This window comes from Drosophila yakuba, chromosome 2L (assembly GCF_016746365.2).
Source record: "Drosophila yakuba strain Tai18E2 chromosome 2L, Prin_Dyak_Tai18E2_2.1, whole genome shotgun sequence".
NCBI classification, from domain to species: Eukaryota; Metazoa; Arthropoda; class Insecta; order Diptera; family Drosophilidae; genus Drosophila; species Drosophila yakuba.
In genome coordinates, this window is record NC_052527.2 from 233474 (window position 1) to 253424 (window position 19951).

Genomic DNA, 19951 nt, shown 5'->3' on the forward strand with positions numbered 1-19951 from the left:
AGTTAGTTTACAAGAAAAATGTGATAAGCCGCTGATAAAACAGGAACAGTTTTAATACCCTTTCCTTTAAAATCCAAAAACAACTCCTTATTTGTTTTTTTTTTTTTTTTCTTAATTTAGGTGGAGTCCTCTGGCGAGCACAGCAGCATTAATAAGGCAAGCCCTCTCTCCCTGTCCAACTGTGATGTGATACACGATCCTCTAAACCGCAAAAGCGAGATCCGGAGGGTCTCCGAGACCCCAAGTGGTTCTCCAAGCATTAAGTTCCCTGGCCACCTGCCCTCGGCTCCCCCATCCATGATGCTCAGTTGCCGGCGCCCGTCCATCGATGTGGGAGCATTGTCAGCGCTCTCTAGTTCCTCGGCTTTCCGGCACGGAATCGTTGGAGCCAGCAGCATGGATCAGCAGCACATGTTGAATGCCTCGCTGGCTGCAAAGAGAAGACGAGTGACCACTACTATGCAACAGCCCAGCTCATCCTCAACAACTAATAGTGCTAGTGGATCTGGTTTGGGTGGAATAAGTGGTCTGACTCCTGCGGATGACTACCATCATCATGTCTCTAGGGGCAGGGGACATCAGCTACATTCCCATCACTCACACGAAGCTAGCGGTGGCGAAAGCGCGGATGGATCTCGCCCTGGTACGCCGCTGTGTGATGAGCGACCTGAAGTGCTGCCCACAGAGCCACGTCGATTGCCTCCGCCCAGAGAAAGAGTTCGAGAGAGAATCAGGGATGTGATGTGGCTCCCTCTTCCAAAGTTCGGGGTGCTTTTCTTCCAACAACAGCAGTGCAGGGGCAGTGGAGGAGGAGCTGGAAACAGCTATGTGCCGCAGCAACTGGGAGGAGGATCCTCCGGAGGGTTGGGGGGCGTAGGAGCTGCTTCCTTCTCGGCATGCTCCCTTAACAACTCTAGTCTTAACACCAGTCAGGGAATGGGCTCCTGTTCTGGATCCACATTCCTACCCAGCCCATCCTCGCGATATTGGCGTTCCTCTTCACACCACCAAAACCAACAGCATAATCACCAACAACAGTCGCAGCAACTGCACGGATCCTCATCTTCCAACACATGCTTGATGGCTAGTCCAGCACGTCCACGGTCACTAAGTTCAAACTCCAGCGATTCGGATGTACCTGGCCAAAATGCTGGAGGAAGTCCTTCACTGGATGAAAGACTCCGCAACTTTGAGGAGAACTATGAGCGATGGTCTGGGGGAAGCAGTAGAGAACATATTTCCGGTCATACACCCACTAGTGCCACGCCTTCATGGCAGCTCTCTATGCACATGAATTTGGGTACTGGTCTAAGTTCTCATCAGACAAGCTCGGGATCCGGAAATAGCAACAGTTCAAGTGGAACAGTATCCAGTTCAGCAAGCAATTCACGGCACAAGTTCTTGGATATTGATGAGCTGCAGCCCTCGGAAATTGTCAAATCTGTGCTGGCCAAGAAAAGCGTTTTCGATGACGATTTTCAACGACTAAATAAAAACCAATGGTACGATCCAACCAGCTCTGATTTTGCATTGGGATCGAGTTCCAATATCGCTGCTGGATCTTCACTGGCAGCAAATGTATCCCGACATCCTGGAGGGCCATGCAGCGGAAACACCTCACCTGCTTTGCCCAATCTCGCGGCGACCAAGACCACTCCAATAATTGGAAGCTGTAGTGCTGGACTGGGCAACTCGACAGGTAGCAAATCGGCCGGATTACTGCAAAGACTAAGTAGTTTATCACCCATGAACTCGCCTCAAGCTTCGATGTCTCCCTACAACAGCCCATCGCCCTCGCCTTCGGTGGGAGGAGTAACCACCGCAAGCCTGGGTCAACTTACCAAACCCGCAGCACCAGGGACAACAAGTGCGGGACTGAGTGGGGGAACTGCTGTCTCCTCATCCTCACCAGCTGCCAACTCGGGACCCACAAAAGGATTGCAGTATCCGTTTCCCAGTCACCCGCCTTTGCCGAACACCGCTGCGCCTCCTCCAGCTGTACAGCCTGCACCTCCACCTCTTCCAGAAATGGGAAAACCCTCTAGATTAGCTGGCCAGAGTTCTGGCAACAATCTTACTAAGAGCCTTAGCGTGCCAGATGGACCTCAGTCATCGCCAGCGAGAGTTCAGCTTCAGAAATCTGCTTCAGTGCCGGGTAGTACAAACGTAGGCACCACAAGCAGCTCTTCCTTGGAATTGGCAACAGCTTCGGTGGACACATCTGCACCTACTTCATCAACAACGTCCAACGGTAACAGTTCCTTAGCCTCAACAGCGATACACGTACAAAAGCCACAACAGCCGACCTTTGGTGAGGAAGAGCAGACAAAAAGAAGTGGCACCTCCACATCCCAATCATCGAGTTCCAGCTCTAAGAAGATCAGCAGCAGCCACGACAAAGTGCACAGCAAGCACAACAATAGATCGGAAAGTGACAAGAAAAACAAGAAGCCTGATAAAAATGCATCGTCCTCTGAAAAGCGAAAGAACTCGTCTACCTCCCAATCCTCCAAGTCAGCTACTCCCCGCATTGAAGACGACTCCAGTGAGGCCGATGAGACGACGGACAAAGCTGAAAAGAACCAGCGCCACGAGAGAGAGAAAAAGGAGCGTCAGGAAAAAGACAAGCGAGAAAAGGATCTGCGTAAACAGGTTGAGCGGGAGGAAAAGGAACGTAAGGCTCTGCAGGAGGAAAGAGAGAAAGAAGACCGAAAAGCTAAAGAAGAGGAAAAAGAAAGAGAACGGGAGAAGAAGGCCCAAGAGGATCGCGAAAAGAAGGAAAGGGAAGAGCGAGAGCTTAGAGAAAAAGAGCAGCGTGACAAGGAACAGAGAGAAAAGGAGATCCGCGAAAAAGATCTGCGCGAAAAAGAACAGAGAGAAAGAGACAATCGGGAGAAGGAACTGCGGGAGAAAGAGTTGAGGGAAAAGGAGATGCGTGAGAAGGAGCAAAGGGAAAAGGAGCTTCACCGCGAAAAAGATCAACGCGAAAAAGAGCATCGAGAGAAGGAACAATCTCGCCGAGCTATGGAAGTTGAGCAAGAAAGTCGTGTGGGAAGAATGCGTGAGCTATCATCGTACCAAAAGAGCAAAATGGATATCGCCGGCGAGGTAAGTAGCCTCGCCGCAAGCGACTGCCAGCACAACAAGGAAAATGCCATGGACACCATTGCTCCAGGAACTCCTAGTGCATCCCCATCAACCCCTTCAGACAGCACCTCAAAGGAACGCTCAAGGAAGCTGTCTAGAAATTCCCCAGTGCGCCTGCATAAGAGACGTCTCAGCTCGCAGGAAAGCAACCACAGTGCTGGAGGTGGTGGAGTTTGCGGAGGATCGAGTCATCAAGTTCATCATGAGGATTATGTAAAGCGCATAAGAATGGAGAACTCCCAGAACATCTCGGTTCACAGCAGTAATCAAAGATTAAACGATCGCCGAGACTCAAAGGAACACAAGAGCAGTAGTTCCAAAGAAGACAAAAATAGTAGTTCACACATTTCAAGGACCCACGGTTGTGGTGGTAGTTCCACCTCGTCCTCAAAACATCACCATAGACGGGATAAACATCATCAAAAGGGCAGTGTCAGCTCCATAGAAACCAACTCCTCCATTGAAGTGGTGGTAGATTCCATTTCCCAAACCAAGCAGCACATAAATACAAGTGAGGAGGAGCAGCAGCCACATCAACCCAAAAGGGAAAAGGAGAGGGAGCATTCTAGTAGTCATGCGAATAGTTCATCTTCTAGGCATAAGAGTAAACGAGATCATCATCACCATCGGGAGAAAAAGCGGCAGTCGGTGGCGGAATCCACGAATACAGATGAAGAGCACACCCCACTGCAGCATAATCATAATCCTCACAGGAGAATCTCTGCTGCGGGAAGTGGATCCGCTGGTGAGCTCAGTTCAGCAGCAACTAATACTTCAAGCGGAAAACTCCACCACCAACACCACCGGCGGAGTGTGGAGCGGAAGTCATCACGGGGATCTGACGAAGGTCATCATTCTTCGTCTAAATCGCTTCGCGCAAAACTGATGATGTTGAGCTCCGCAGACTCCGACGACACAGATGATGCCTCCAAGAAGCATTCCATCTTCGATATCCCGGATGATTGTCCAAATGTCTCTATGTACGACAAAGTAAAAGCCAGGAGCTGCAAGAATATGCAACGCCAGGCAGAGGAGAAAAAGATCAAGGCGAAGTTCTCGCAGCTAAAGCAATCTCGTGCCAAAAAGAAGCGCTCCACCAGTTATGATGGGGACTCGGACACTGAGTTCGAAGATCGACAGCATCGAAATAGTGGTAGTAGCAGTTTCCATGGTCGTTATCCTGGACTGTCTAGCAGCGATGATGATGACGATGAGGAGACCCACCAACGGCGAATTTCCTCCGATTCGGATGCAGAGCACGGAGATCAGGATCAACAGGAAGCAAACTCCCTAGCTGATGCTAACAGAGTACGTCAGATGCAACAGAATTTGAGGAGACTTTGTGATGGTGATGATAGCTCCGAAGACGAAATTAGAAGGAATGTGATGAAGCATAGCCATTTTGGAAAGAGGAACTCTAACTCCACTAGGATTGCATCCGATTCTGAGTCACAGTCCCAGCCGGCTCCTGATTTGGCTATTAAACAAGAGCATCCTTCAACTCCTGCTCAGGAAATCAAGCGAGAGCAGCTTTCTGACGAAGATCAGAAGTTCAAGTCTCGGCATGATTCCAATTCCTCAATAGAGGAGCGCAAATTGAAGACGGAACGGGAGATCAAGAAAGAGCTTGGAGATTTCTATAGTTCTTCTGCTTACACCTACACCGAAAAGCTTAAAGAGTACTCTCCCGAAACTCGCAAAAAACACAAAAAGAGCAAGAAACGTTTGAAATCCTCTTCCACAGCGGATACTTCGTCAACTCAAACACCTTTGGTGGTGGCCCCGTTAACACCTTCCATATTTGATGTTCATTCCTCCTCCGAATGCAAGACAAAGTTCGATAGTTTTGATGACCTAAAAACTGAGTGTGCTTCGCTACCGATGGATATTTCAGCCAGCGAAAGGAGAAAGCACAAGGAAAGGAAGGAGAAAAAACGGGAGAAGCTTAGGAATATGACTGAATCCACTGTACCCAATTCGCCTACCCCCAATGATACAAGTTCAGAAAAACTATCAAAAGAAGAGCGTCATCGACTTAAAAAGTCGAAGAAATCGAAGAGCCTGGATAGTTCCTCAACTACCAAAATATACAACACAGGAGGAGCCCATCCTTCTACTTCACCTTCTCTGCCTGCCACTCCAACATCAGCGCCTTTGACAGTCCCAACTTCAAAAAGAGGAGAGGATAAGATGGAGTTCATATTTGGCATCATTTCCGATGAAGAGGAAACGCAGTTCCCCGAGCAAGCAGAAGCAAGTAAAGACATTATACCCAGTTGCGTGTCTACTACTGGTCCAATTGTCTCCGCTGCTCTGCAAACGTACAAACAAGAACCCTCCACACCCAACAGCAAGAATGAGGAACCACACATTCAATTACCTGTGCACGAGAGTGAACAACAGCAGCAGCTGGAGAGAAGTCGCCTGTCGGGAGGCAGCAGCTCATCTTCTCATGCGGATAGGGAAAGACATCGGAGAGAGAAGCGCGAGAAAAAGAGGCGAGAAAAATCCCAGCGAGAACAGCAAAATCAAACTCACCAGAAATCTTCCAAGGTTGAAACTAAGGTGGATGATGACAACAGCGTAGATATGGATGAAGCAGGAAGGGCTCTAGAGGCTCAACTTATGATCGACTTTGATACCAAACCGATTTCAGAAGAAGCCACTCCTTCAACGGCCACCACGTATAGGTCCGATATGGCGGATGTATTCAGATTCTCTGACAACGAAGACAACAACTCAGTGGAGATGACGAAACAGGGTGTGAAACCGGAGCAGCAGGAGCAGCACAAGAGTAAAGACAAGAAAAAGAAGAAGAAGCGGTCTAAGGAGGAAAAGCAAGAAAAGCTGCTGCAACAACAGCGAAGGGAATCTCTGCCAAATGTGGCTCCCACTTCATCCGCACCTCCTACTCCTGGAAAGCTTACTGTCAACGTTCAAGCTGCCAGCAAGCATGCAGACCTGCAATTGGACGCCAAGCATGTCTCATCGCCACCCGTCTGTAAGCCATCTCCAAGTTTACCATGCCTAATTGGCGACGATGACGATGATTTGTTGCACACCCCGAAAGCGAAACCTACAACGCCCTCGAGTCGTGGAAACGATGCTCTCACTCCTTCGCGAGAGAAACCCCGCCTAATTAGTCCCATACCCAAAACTCCAACTATAGCCAACAGTTCCATGCTCTCCACTCAGTCTGCAGAAACACCTGTAAGCAGTGGTACAGTGAGTACCTCTTCTGCTTTGGCCACCACTCCGACATCCTCAACAGCAGCGGGAGCCAGTGCAGCAGTAGCTGCAGCGCCTGGTCTAGAAAATTCGCCTACTAGTGCTTCCGCTCAAAGCAAGAAGAAGGAAAGCTTCATTCCCGGTTTCGATGGTCAGCTTGATGATAGGATTAGTGAATCGGCTGTGCAATCCATTTCCGTAGAATTAAATTCAACATCTTTGCTCGATACCATGACAGATGAGCCTAAAATTCCAGTGGCATCTCCTCCACGCGCGACAAAACCTTTGGATAAGTTGGAGGAAAGTAAGTCGCGTGTGACCATCTCTCAGGAGGAGACTGAGAGTGCGGTATCCGCTCTGTTGGGGGAAAGTTTTGGAACATCCTCTACGACGGATTACTCACTCGATGGCATGGATGAGATGAACTCTGTAAACGAATTAGAAACACCAACTTTAGTCATAGCAGAACCCGATGAAGAGGCTGCTTTAGCCGCAAAAGCGATTGAAGCAGCTGGAGAGCCTGCGTCCATTCTGGAGGAACCGGAAATGGAGCCCGAACGAGAGGCTGAGCCCGACGCCGATCCTGAGCCAGAAATTGAATCAGAACCTGTCGCTGAGGTCTTGGATCCGGAAGAACTCAACAAGGCAGTGCAAAGCTTAAAACACGAGGATATGATGGACATAAAAGCTGATACTCCGCAGTCAGAAAGGGATCTGCAGATCGATACGGACACAGAAGAGAATCCCGATGAAGCGGATAGTAGTGGCCCTAGTCTAAAGATTGATGAAACTGTTCAGAGCTCATCGTCGCCGGAAAAATCCATTAACCACAGCAGTCCTACTCTCAGAGAAACTCCAGATATAAACACACCTATCGTAGAGTCTAAATCGAAGCACAACGAGGAGTCCGCACCGCAACCTTCCGTGATCACTAAGTTGCCACTTTTGGATCCGCCAAAAACAGTGCCCGCAGGCTTATCCTCTTCTCCAGTTAAGATTGAACCACCAACCATCAGCAAACTCCAACAGCCTTTGGTTCAGCCTGTGCAGACCGTCTTGCCTGCACCGCACTCAGCGGGAAGCGGCGTACATCCAAATTCCGTCATCAATTTGGATCTGTCCAATGTGATGAGCAGTTGCTCAAACTCGAGTACTGCGTCTAATACAGCTTCAGCATCTGGATCCATATCATTTGGAAGTCCAACTGCAAGTCAGAATACCATGCCGCAGGCTTCAACTCCCAAGCAGGGTCCGATAACACCACAGCAAACCATCCGGACGCAATCCTTGATTATGCAACCGCCAACAATATCTATACCAGAACAAACGCCTCACTTTGTGGTGCCCCAAATGGTGTTGTCTCCTCAGCAGTCACATCATCCTCAGCAACCTGGAACTTATATGGTTGGCATTCGAGCCCCATCTCCACACAGTCCGCTTCATTCACCAGGTCGTGGTGTAGCGCAAAACCGCCTGGTGGGTCAACTGAGTCCTGTTGGGCGTCCTATGGTAAGCCAGCCACCACCTCAGCAACAGGTTCAGCAGGCACAGCAGCAGCATGCGCTAATAACCAGCCCGCAAAGCAACAGCATTAGTCCATTGGCAAGCCCCACGACTCGAGTGTTGTCCAGCAGCAATTCGCCTACCACCAGCAAAATAAACAGTTACCAGCCCAGAAGCCAGCAGCAACAACAACAGCAGGCACCACAACAACCCTCTCCAAAATCTGTGGCTGAGGTGCAGTCGACACCGCAGCTAATGACTATTCCGCTGCAGAAAATGCCACCGATACAGGTGCCACATCATCCGACGATCATAAGTAAAGTGGTTACCGTACAGCCTCAACAGGCAACCCAATCGCAGGTGGCTAGTTCGCCTCCCTTGGGCAGCCTTCCGCCGCACAAGAACATGCATGTAAATGCCCATCAGAACCAGCAGCAACAACATTCGCCTCAGGTGATGGCCAAGATGACTGCACATCAGCACCAGCAGCACATGCAGCAGTTTATGCATCAGCAGATGCTACAACGCCAGCAACAGCAACACATGCAGCAGCAACAACTTCACGGTCAGGCGCAACAATTATCATCAGCCCAGCAACATCAAATGCAACAGCAGCATCAAGCTCAGCACCACCAACAAGCACAGCAGCAACACCAGACCCAGCCACAACATCCAACCCAGCAACATATGAATCAACAACTCCATGCCCAACAACATCCGACTCAGAAACAACATCCAGTTCCGCCGCAGTTTAATCAACAGATTCACCAGGCACAACCGCAACAACAGGCCCAACAGCAACACCAGGTTCAACAGCAAAACCAGGCACCACAACAACACCTATCCCAACAGCAACATCCATCTCAGCAGCAGTTGAGCCAACAACAACAGCAATTGCAGCAAATACACAAGCTACAGCAAATGCACGGTCCCCAGCAACAGCAAAAGTCGCCTCAAGGAGTTGGGCACCTGGGAGTCTCTCCGTCTATATTTGCATCCCAACAACATAGCTCGCAGCTTCCTGCGCGAAGTGTACCTCAGCAGCAACATTCTCAACAATTGCCCCACAGTTCACCTTGCAAGCCGAATACTTTGGTTCCTGTTAATCAGGGAGCCCAGCCTCCCGCCATATTAACAAGAGTTGGACCTCATGCACAGCCAAACCAACAGCCACAGTTGCCACACCAGCAAGCGTCGTCAGTTCATGCACATCAGAAGCATCAGTCGTCGCCAGGAGCAAATCTTCCTCTGCAAACGCCTCTTAATGTAATACAAAGTGCACCGAAATTAATTGTCCAACAACATATTGTTGCACAAAATCAAGTTCCACCACCACAAGCCCAAGGGAATGCCATACACTATCCTCAAAACCAGGGCAAGGATATCGCGCCACCTGGTCATGTAGAACCAGCACAGGCTATGTCAGCCCTGAAGTCATCGGAAAGTGTATCGGTGATTCGCACACCCACTCCTACCACAGGTTTGGCGGTAATCCCGGCGAATACGGCTGGCTCCCTGTTAACGGAGGAGAATGTGATTAAGATTTCGCAGCCCAAGCAAGATGAGTTGATCGAGCAGGATTCCAAGGAAGTGGACAGCGATTACTGGTCAGCTAAGGAGGTAAATATAGACAGTGTAATAAAAAAAATAGACACTCCATTGGCTAGTAAGGATGGGAAACGAACAGGCGAAATGCAGGGAACTGCACCGGCTCCTATTCCGAATCCGCAGCCTGCAAATCATTCTGTGGCCCAGGAGACCCCTCTTCCAACTACTTCTATGAGTGTGAACAGCTCAAACGATCATGATACAGAGGACGAGACGGAGACCAGACAATTGCCGCCTACAAAACCAGCTATACCCACTGTTGGAAGACCTCCAGGAAGGGGAGGTAGCGCCAAGAGAGGACGCCAACCAAGAGGAGCGAAGAAAGTGGGAGGATTCCCCCTAAACTCTGTGACAGCTGCGCCGCCTGGAGTGGATTCATTGGTAGTGACACCAGGTGACAATGGGGTGCACACCAGGCTACGAAAACCAGTAACAGCTCCTGTAACCAGAGGCAGGAAGGGACGCCCTCCAAGGAATCTACTCTTGCAGCAACAGCAACTTCAACAGCAGCAACTCGATTTGCAGCGAAAAGGAATGGAAATGGCGCCGTCGGCTACACCTACGACTGCACTGCCAGCACCTATTCCTACCAGCTCTGTGCTGACAGCTGCAGAGAAGAAAGCCAGGAATCAAGCCCTGACTCAGGCGCAAGGACAAAACCAAGTCGCAAGTCAATTAGGAACTGGTCAGGATATCTACGAGTTTCATGAAGATGGTGGTGAAGAGCCCAAGACCAAGACAATCTCTTCTGTGGCTCCGATTGCGGAGGACCAACGACCACGACTTATCCTTACCATCAATAAAACGCAACCCTCGATTAAGAATGTTGTTGAAATGGAGCAAACAATGCAGCAGCAGCAACAACAGCAGCAACCGGAAGTTTCATCAAATATTGATGCAATTGGAGGAGACAACTCCGAGTCTTGTAACACGCGCAAGTCTCGACGCCTACAAGAAAAGGAGGATCGCAGCACTGTAGACGATATCATTGAGGATGTGGTGCGAAATACCAACACGCCAACTGGAACAGGACCACATTTGCCGAAAGGCGCTCAAACTCCACCACGCCGTTCTGGCAGAAATGCTCAGGCCAAAAAGGCTGATGTGGTTCAGATCGTTGCAGTGGGGCGCCCAAGGCGTTCAAAGGACAGAAAAACAATCGGTGAACAAACTGTAAGCTTGGTTGAGGAAGTTGCTAGGTCTAATGCAACGGTTGGCGCCACGTCATCCAGTATTTTGCCACCATCAGAAGGGGCTGGTGTGGAGCCGCATATGCCCCAATTGGATACTAAAGAAGTGGAACCGGTTCCAGTTGTAGCACCAGTTTCTACACCAGCGCCTGTTAGTGTTGCTGTCCCGGTTACCGTTCCTGTGCCAGCCATTGTCCCCGTCAAACCTACAATGCCTCAACATCCCAAAAAGAAAGCTATTGCGGCAGCGGAGATTGAATCCTACCAGGCTATCAACTCATCCATTCCGAGCGGGGGACTGCCAATGCATCAGACAGCCGCTCCTGCTACTCAAAAGATAACCGGTGGGGTAGCGGATGCGGTCAGCAAGGCACTAGTTGACCCCGTCACGGGAGTTATCACCGCTGGCATGCCCCAGGGCAAGGAGGGTAATCTTCCTGCAGCTACCGCTGCTGCACCTGCCAACAGCAGCAATAAAGACGGTCAAGCAGCTCCTCCCCCGCAGCTACAACAGCAGCAGCAGCAACAACATCCGCAACATTCACAGCAGCCACCACAACAGCAAGCTAATTCACAGATAAATACTACTTTGATTCCATCTGGACTTCAGAATCCCATTACGGCTCTAGGAAAATCAGTTCAGCTCGAAACGGCGGCAGCAGCCGCTTTGCTGAACAAGCCTGTAAGTGTTCTGGTGAAGGGAAACCCCCCGCAGGTTATTCAGCAGCAACAACCGCCGCTGGTGGCTCCTCCAAAACAACCCATCATTCTGCAGCAGAATCCTCTGCCCACTGTGCTGCAGCATGCTCAGCATAGTACTGTCAGGCCACCTCAACCACTTAAAGCTCACGTGCTGAATAGGGAAAAGAATATGCAGCAGCAAATGACACCCACAAAGCAAGCAGTAGCTCAACCACCACAGCAACCACCGCATTCCGGGCACATGCTGCTCACAGATGCTGCTGGAAACCAACAACTAGTACAGCCTCAGATCATTGCACGTCACCTGCAGCAGCAACAACATCTTCAGGTCAACGTGCCGCCGCCAACAGCGCACTCGCCGCACTCTCCAAGAGTTCCTAGCCAGCAGCAACAATTGGGGCCAGGAGCTGCCGTAAGTCCGCAGCAGCAGCAGCAAACGGTGGTGATCAAGCACGCGGCATCAGCAGCCCCACCGCAAATATTGCATGTGGTCAGCTCGAAGGCGTCGGTGGTGCCTCAGCCGCAACCACAGCAGCTACCACCTACTTCATCAACAGGACCTCACCTGCAGTTGACTAAGCCGAACTACAGCTATGCACCCGCTGTTTTGACTCCAACTTTGTCAGCCGTTCAGCAGCAGCAACAGCAGCACTTGTATAAGCAAAGCAATCAGCAAAAGGGGGCTCAGGTGCAAATGCCTCCTCACGGAATAATTATGCCTACCCATCCTGGCATGCTACTGCAGCAGAAACTACCAGCCCATCTGCACCCCCAGCAGCATCAATTAAACCCTTCACCGCCGCCCGGAAAGCCAAATCCCGTATTGCACGGCCTGCAGTCTGGACAGATCATGCCAGGAAGTGTGGGCAGTCCACCACCGGTATCAGCTGCGGTCTTGAAATCAGCTCAGCAGCAGGTCAACTCCGTCGTACCAGGAGCTGGTAAGTTGCAGCTAGCTCATATAGTTCCTTACGGTCATAGCTAACTTTAAAATCTTTACAGGCATGCGCACAGCCATCCCAAACATAAGTCCGCAGAGCCAGCCGAGAGTATCTCCTTTGGTTTTACCGCCCGGCATTTCCGGAGTTCCACCCTTCGACGCCAGTCTGGTAAGTAACAATGCATGATACTCTTAACTTAAGGGAACTACAAAAGTCTTCATGATTTCTCCTTACTTAAACTTAACTATGGCTAACCATTAAAAATCAAAATTGAGTTTATTACTAACCCTAAAATTATTTTACAATCGAATTGCTAACTTTGGATGCAGCATGACCTGGGTGCTTACGTCAGTGGACGGCGAACCCAGAGTCCGCCTCCAGCTCATCAGCAGGCTTCGCCCATAACACCGGTAATACACAAGTTTTACTTGCGGAGCTTTCATGTAGCGTAACCAAACTAAGATCTTCGTGTAGTCATATTATTTTGAGTACTGCAGTTAAAGCATTTGCTTACAAACATTTTTCGGCCACTGCTTGTTTTTCAGAACGATTCCACGTATCGAGGAGTGGCTGCATCTAGGGATTTCATGCTCTACCAGCATCATTTAATGCGAGGTGGCGACTACGATGACAAGATGGGCAGCAGTCCGCCGCTAGAGTTACGACGCCCTGGTAGTGGCCCTCCAAGGACTATTGCAGTTCCCCACAGTTTGCAAAGTCCCCAGGATCGCACAGCAGCTGGTAAGTTCTCATAGTTTTATGCCTAGTGACTCCCTAAATCTCCTAACAACCTGTAACCATTGTTTCTTCCAGACTCTCCGCAAATGGCACAGGTATACGTACACAATACGCGGATTCCCCCCGCCCATTTCAGCGAAATTGCATCCAGGGGCATGTACGAGAGTGGTGGCTTGCAACTGGAACCACCGCCGGCCCATCGCCCAACTGCAACCATTAGTGTGGTGGTGCCACAACAAATGCCTGCAGTTTCCTCTGGAAGTCCGTTTATCGGACGGGATGGCAGCGTGCAGCCCGGAAACCACCATCACTCAGGCAAGGCAATGGATATGCAGCTGGATGAGATGGACCGCATGTCAATGATAGCAGCTGTCGGTAAGTATCTACTGACCGTGAAAAAATTTAATAAAATATTTTTAACGAATATTCTAACTTTGCAATCGCAGTTAAACAACAGCAGGATCATCTGCCACCTGCTTTGCCTGCAGGCATGGAAATGGCCGCCCAGCAAGCATCACCAGCGATGGCGCCCCCACCAGGTGATTCGCTGGTTACTCTGCTGCAGCGCTATCCGGTAATGTGGCAGGGCTTACTGGCCCTTAAAACAGATCAGGCCGCCGTCCAAATGCACTTTGTGCATGGAAACCCCGATGTGGCAAGAGTGTCACTTCCCAGTTTGGTGGAGACCAATACACCGTTGCTGAGGATTGCGCAAAGAATGCGACTGGAGCAGACACAACTGGAGGGAGTCGCCAAAAAGATGCAGGTATGTATATACAAATTATACATGTAGCTTTGCATGGTATATGAATTTAAAAGTTGGAACATCACTAAGATCATTCATTTAAAACACCCAGGTTGACAAGGAGCATTGCATGCTGTTGGCTTTGCCCTGCGGAAGAGATCACGCCGATGTACTGCAGCATTCAAGGAACCTCCAGACCGGTTTCATTACCTATTTACAACAGAAAATGGCTGCCGGCATTGTGAACATACCCATTCCAGGAAGTGAGCAAGCGGCCTTCGTGGTACACATATTTCCGTCATGCGATTTCGCTAATGAAAACCTAGAGCGCGCCGCTCCTGATCTTAAGAATCGCGTATCCGAGCTGGCACATCTCCTGATTGTCATCGCCACTGTCTAAACCACTGAAAATACAAAACCAACGGACTTTGAACCATAGAATATACCCGGACGTTAAACTTCACAGGATTGTACAACAACAAATGAGGAACCAGAAAAAGAAACCAACAAAAACATGTTACGCTCTTCTAGTATTTTAAGTAATTTTAAATAGCGATTAAACAAGCAAAAGTTTAAAAAAGCAAAGGAAAACAAAACACAACAAAAACAACTTAAACAAGAAGAAACATGCAAACTAAAGTTTGAATAAATAAATGCAAGAATGCAAAAATACATTGAGGCCAAGATCACATATAAATGTAAAGAGATCCGCAAGAGACTCAAACAAAATGAAAGAAAACCCTTTAAATTCCGACACTTTGAAAGCAAAATATTTGTCTAAATTAATTATATAACTCTCCGTAATTAAAAACCTTTAAGAAAAAGCTTGCAAAGTATCGTTAAGTTTGATCTCAAGAAAGAAAGTTTTATTTTTGCTTATTTAAAAAGGAAGAAACAAACACAAAAACAAACCTACACATACAAATTGAAAGAAATGTTACAGAAAGCTTACAACATATTAACTGTTTACTGTACTATGCATACTACTACCCGTACATAATATTAATATTCGATCCTAATCCTAACACGATTAAGTTTTTATTGGTGAATAACTTTCGACTACTTCGATAGAAAAGTAACTACACCTCGTTATACAAAGTTTCCGCCTTCGAACAACCGACCATTTTATTTTTGACAGATCGGTTCCTTGGCTCTATGGAATGCCTGAATATAAAACTAGCATACGGGGCCTAGCATAGACCCAAAGAACTTCAGATAAGTCCGGACTGTCGCCCATGCTGTTAAAGCACAATTAGGTTTAGAGATGCGCCCAGAGGCTTTTCCTACGATAACATACACACACATACATTATACTACGATTATTTATCTAGACGCGTATTTTATTATAATTAATATGTTAAGCCCACTACTTTAGAGCTTAGACACGTTTCACTTCGTGTTTATTTCACTCTGCACCAGAGTTTGTTTCTTCTCTTCTAGTAAAACTACCAATAGTTTCCGATTTGACGCTGCAGGTCTTCTGTTTACGAAAGACGGCAAACTTTTGTTTTTCCATTACATTTTTTTAACACCTTCACCACTGCCACAAACCTAACTACAACTCACTGGTATAAATCTGAATGTAGGTGTTCCGGTCTCCTCCCACTTTTTAGTTTTTGTGAGCGAAACTTTGTACAATGTTGGGTAGTTTCAGGATCCTCCATTATGTTTATACCATTATTCTGACACCCTACAAAAAACCAACACGTAAACATACCACTCACAAAATAATACAAAAACCTATATAGTACCCTCTCTGAACACTCCCTAACTTTAAACGTAAGTTGTCACACGACTTGTAAATTATGTAACCGGAATAATATAGAAAGCAGAACATACGAGTGAAAAAAACAAAAAATTAAAAAATACATCTGTAACATATTTAAATTATTTAGGCTCTAACAAGTATAAAATGTAAATACAGTTTAATTAGTGTTTAGCGTGTATTTAGTTGTATGTTTTAAAACTAAACTAAAAGGAAATCTGTACATTATATAACATAATTAACGATACAAGAACACGAGAGATCAGATCTACAACAGGTCACCCAGAAACAGATAAACAAAAGAAGTTAAAAAGAGAATAATTCAGAAAATAAAATGAACACGTTTTCAAGATGAAACATAGAAAGCGCTGTTAAAAATATGTTAATGTATAAGTTGTATGATTTAAGAGACTTTTTAGTTATTTCCTAAGTTACTTTGAAGAAAACGATTAAATTACACTTATTTCATACACTTGGTTTGTTTTTATTTTCTCCGCTCCCAGATTCTATAGGTTCTATAGGTTTCTCGGGCCGTAAATCCAAATCGAACCACATAGCGAAATACAACTTATACATACATATATGCATTATATATATACATATATATATATATATAGATGTTAATGTTATAACTGTAATTAAATAAATTCTATACCTATGCAATCGTTGTAGGTCTTTTTCGAGTTTATTTATACCAAGGTAAAAGCTGTGTGGAATCGGTTAAAATCGGGAGCAAATGCTAAAAATCAAGTTTTATTCTCCTCCCGAAACTTTTCCGAGACTTCTAACGAAATTGGCGACGATCGTTGCACTATTCAATTCAAATTTATTCTAATACCTTTTCCTAACTTAAAAATATTGCGACCGAGGCAAGGTCTGACGAGGTGGCAACGCCAACCGGCGAAACATCGATGGACACAAATACCTATAGCTATCGATAACAACGAGTAAACATCGTTGTAGTAAAAATAAAGTTAAATAAGAAGTTCCTAGTTTTAGAGATTGTTAACTTTAAAACAGTTATACAGCATGACAAGCCTGATACAAAGGAGTAAGTTGCACGGTTTTTAAAGGTTTAATTTATTGGCTTAGCCTGGCTCAGACTATTGTTGTGTAACTCTGTAACATGTATGTTCGGCCTTTTACTGATTTTAAATAATTTTAGGTCTTCCCCTGGCCAAGACCAGTACTCCGGCACTACAATTCCTCCGCTTTAGGGGTAAGATCAACATACAGCGCCCGAAAGCGCCGCACTACGAGCGTGCTCGGGTAGTCGCAGTCACCCAACCGAAATATCCGGAGGCCCCAAAGGCTAAGAGCTGCTTCAAAACGCGTGCGGAGCGCACGCAGCAGCAGCAGGAGAATCCATACAACGAGATCATCGCACGCGAGGTGCGCAATTGGCTGGATCACTCTCGGCTGGTGGCCTTCTTTCACCTTAATTCTATAACAGCCGATGACATATTCCGCGTGCGCGTTCAGCTGCACAAGCAGAACCTGCACCTCAAGTCCTACGGCAGCAAAATCATCGAACAGGCGGTAAAAAACACTCGATACGAAGCGATTGTGCCCCTGTTTCACTCCAATAATTGCATCGTCTTCTCACCGGATCCGCAAAAGACTGCCGCAATGCTGCGAATCGTACGAAGGGTACCGCAAATGGTCCTGCTGGGAGGCATCGTGGAGGAGACCATACTGAGTAGGAACCAGCTTGTCGACTACGCCCAGATGCCCGGCCTGCAAGCGGCCCAGGCACAACTTGTCCAGACTCTTAATCAAGCACCTGGCAACCTTATTCAGCAACTGCAGGCGCATCAAAACAGTTTTGTGCGCGTACTTAATGTCCACGCAAAAAACCAGGATAAGGAGGAAACGCCAGAGTCTACGTAGAAGTCCAAATGAGTCAAGTTTGTTAAATAACAAGAAACGAAAATTATATAATTGTTTTTCACTCTAAACTAGCTGTAGTAATTGTTAACTCTCGGCGCAATCTGGTTTTCAGTTCACATAAATATGATCGTCTTAATTTATCACATAAATTAAATGAGTGTCGCTAAAAGTTGAACAAAATCCTGGTAACGTGAGATTATTGTACTGCAAAGTTTAATAATGAAAACCAGAAGAAGCCCATTTGACTAGATTGCACTTTCCAACGGGGCCTGAAACTTCTGCTGGAATGATGGCGTCAGTTCCGGAGTCCTCAGTCTTTAGATATGGTGCCAGCGTTGCCTGCAGTTAAAGGCGAGGTTGGCCAAGGCCTCTGCCGCTTCCAATTCGTCCTTATGATGAAGCATCCAGTGATCACCACGAGCAGGCTCAGGCACATCTGTGGTAAAGATCGTTTGTCCACAATTGCCGTTAATGCCAGCTTTCTGCCTAAATTGAATCGTTTTATTATCACATTTAACCATGGCAGCTTCGAACTATGTTACCTGCTCGTATTCCACTCGATGTGATAATTGTTCCTGTCCGGTGTGAACTTTGCTGCACTTTCCAGCCACTTGTTCAGTTGTGTGCCCTGTTGACTGGTCGTTTTTGCCGTGGAACTATCCCGCAGATACTTTTCCATCATCTGGTGCTTGTACTTGGCCCTGCCCCCTGGTTGTGCTTCTGATAAAATGGGTATCCGCTCGGACAATCCTGCAGATTCTACAATCACAATCGGCTTGTATGGGGATGAAGATTCGTTATTGGCATTGCCATCACTACCAGTGCTGTGGCTTGAAAACTCGTCATTATCGTCTCCATCGTCATCCTCCGCGGGACACGAGTGCATCTCCTCTTCCCAAATACTGTCCTCCGACGAGATGCTAAATTGTTCCACATTACCCCGGGCATTGTGGTTGTAATTTTTGATAAGGTGACCCCAGGATTTCTTGGCTTTCTCTCGCTCCGAGTTCTTAAGCTTTCTTCGCCAGTTTGCGAACCAATTGCAAATCTGAGTGTACGTGAGCCCAGTCTCTGCAGCAAGCTGTTTTTTCTCCTCCCTGCTGGGATATGGATTCTCCCGGCGACGAATTAACCAGTCCTTTAGCATCCTCTTGATGTCGGGAGTAAATAACCTCTTTGTGGCTCGGGTTGCTGGGTGCAGCTCATCCTCCGGCGGCCAGGCTCGTCTGAAAAAGCGCGCAAAATGAGTAACAAAAATAGCAAATCATTTTTTTTTTAATCTTACCTGCTGTGACGACGATTTCGTTTAGGCCGCGTTGACTTGTCCATGAGGTTCTGAAAACAAGGAAAGTGATTTAGAAAACTGGCACCCAATGGCTCATCGCTATCTCTTTTAAAAATACTCTGTAAGTCAATTTAGTTTTTAAAACTTTCAGTGGGTGGCGCTATTTCTGGCGCACCGATTTTCATGTTTTTTGGCTCTGTGAATATTTTTTTTCTCTCAAAATAACGAAATAAATATTTTGGTTTGCCCAATCTTCTAGCAGGAGAGTTCGAGAGCCAGAAGGTGATATCAAAGCAAGAAAGAGAGTATTTACTTCTCGTAACATAAGTAGAAAACTGTTAAGGGACTTTTTTTCTCGTCTCACAACTGCGCGTATTAAGATAGTGCTTCATGTTGTTCGAATTCGTTGACAAATTCTCAAAATAATGATGTTTTATGACAAAACTAATATAAACGAAGATGTAAAGTGTTTTTACAATTTTGACGACTGGAAACTTTTGGGAAAAGTTCATATAGTTAGGTGATGCATCGCATTTGTTGACACTCTTAGGCAATTTTGTTAACATTAATTATATAACTGGAACTTGACGTTGACTTGTTTTTCCACACCACTGAATTTAGATTCAAATATGCATATATGTTTCTGACGCATTAAAAATGTAAACTATTTTATTCTTGTTTAGCTCTGCCATGTTTTTCACCCACCTGTATTTGGCTTATATTTTCTGATTAGGTTTCATTATATTTCAGAATTTTAAAATTGTCAAGTGCTTGTGCTTTGTACGACGTTCTCGGGCAAACTAAACTCTGAGAAAAGTTTTCAAAACACCCCAAAGAGGCAACGTAGATCATTTAGCCTATTTACAAAGTACAACTAGATATGTTTGCTTATTTTAAAATTATCTCAGTTCTCGGTGAAATCAAAGAGAGTCGAGAGAAACGAAATTAATCGTGCTCTGTTGTTCTGCAAATTACTTTCACTCTCGATTGGAACTGCTATGGTGTGGTTATGCGAGGTCGGTGGTCGAGACGTTCTTAGACTTGCCCCAATGTGTGTACAAAAGTTACGAATTTAAAATGTGCTGAACACGACAGGTGATCAAAGGGAAAATGAACTCCGTTTGGTGATGCACTGCTGAAAAGGGAATGAAGGAAACTGCAGGCTAGAAAGCTAAGAAAAACATACAATGTTTTTAGGAAGTCTAGAAA

At 46.7% G+C, this 19951-nt stretch overlaps 3 protein-coding genes across 13 annotated transcripts in view; 2 read left to right on the plus strand and 1 right to left on the minus strand.

Annotated features, from left to right (window-relative positions):
- LOC6526267 (protein split ends) overlaps positions 1-16039 on the plus strand; it is a 45964-nt gene extending 29925 nt beyond the window's left edge. For 6 of the 8 annotated variants that reach the window (XM_039370671.2, XM_039370672.2, XM_039370676.1 and 3 more), the window contains 7 exons: positions 121-12319; positions 12381-12487; positions 12649-12729; positions 12865-13060; positions 13133-13432; positions 13504-13823; positions 13915-16039. In XM_039370671.2, coding sequence (XP_039226605.1) covers positions 121-12319; positions 12381-12487; positions 12649-12729; positions 12865-13060; positions 13133-13432; positions 13504-13823; positions 13915-14202 — 13491 coding nt within the window. In that variant the 3' untranslated portion in view covers positions 14203-16039. The remainder of the gene's footprint in view (positions 1-120; positions 12320-12380; positions 12488-12648; positions 12730-12864; positions 13061-13132; positions 13433-13503; positions 13824-13914) is intronic. The other 2 variants (XM_039370673.2, XM_039370674.2) reach the window with 1 other exon arrangement.
- Positions 16040-16459: 420 nt separating this feature from the next.
- LOC6526268 (39S ribosomal protein L10, mitochondrial) lies at positions 16460-17525 on the plus strand. Its single transcript, XM_002087354.3, has 2 exons — positions 16460-16618; positions 16733-17525. The coding sequence occupies exons 1-2, from the start codon at positions 16597-16599 to the stop codon at positions 17455-17457; spliced, it is 747 nt and encodes a 248-aa protein (XP_002087390.1). The 5' UTR covers positions 16460-16596; the 3' UTR covers positions 17458-17525.
- LOC6526269 (homeobox protein Mohawk) lies at positions 17480-19554 on the minus strand. Of its 4 annotated transcripts, none has more exons than XM_039370692.2 (5): positions 19219-19322; positions 18743-18792; positions 18277-18683; positions 18000-18207; positions 17480-17943 (listed from the first exon to the last, which is right to left on the minus strand). In XM_039370692.2, the coding sequence occupies exons 1-5, from the start codon at positions 19306-19308 to the stop codon at positions 17775-17777; spliced, it is 924 nt and encodes a 307-aa protein (XP_039226626.1). In that variant the 5' UTR covers positions 19309-19322; the 3' UTR covers positions 17480-17774. The 4 variants fall into 4 exon arrangements, with proteins under 4 accessions (XP_039226626.1, XP_015053354.1, XP_002087391.1 ...); XM_015197868.3 differs by having other exon boundaries at positions 18000-18216; XM_002087355.4 differs by lacking the exon at positions 19219-19322 and adding an exon at positions 19448-19554 and having other exon boundaries at positions 18000-18683.
- Between the last annotated feature and the right edge of the window lie 397 nt (positions 19555-19951).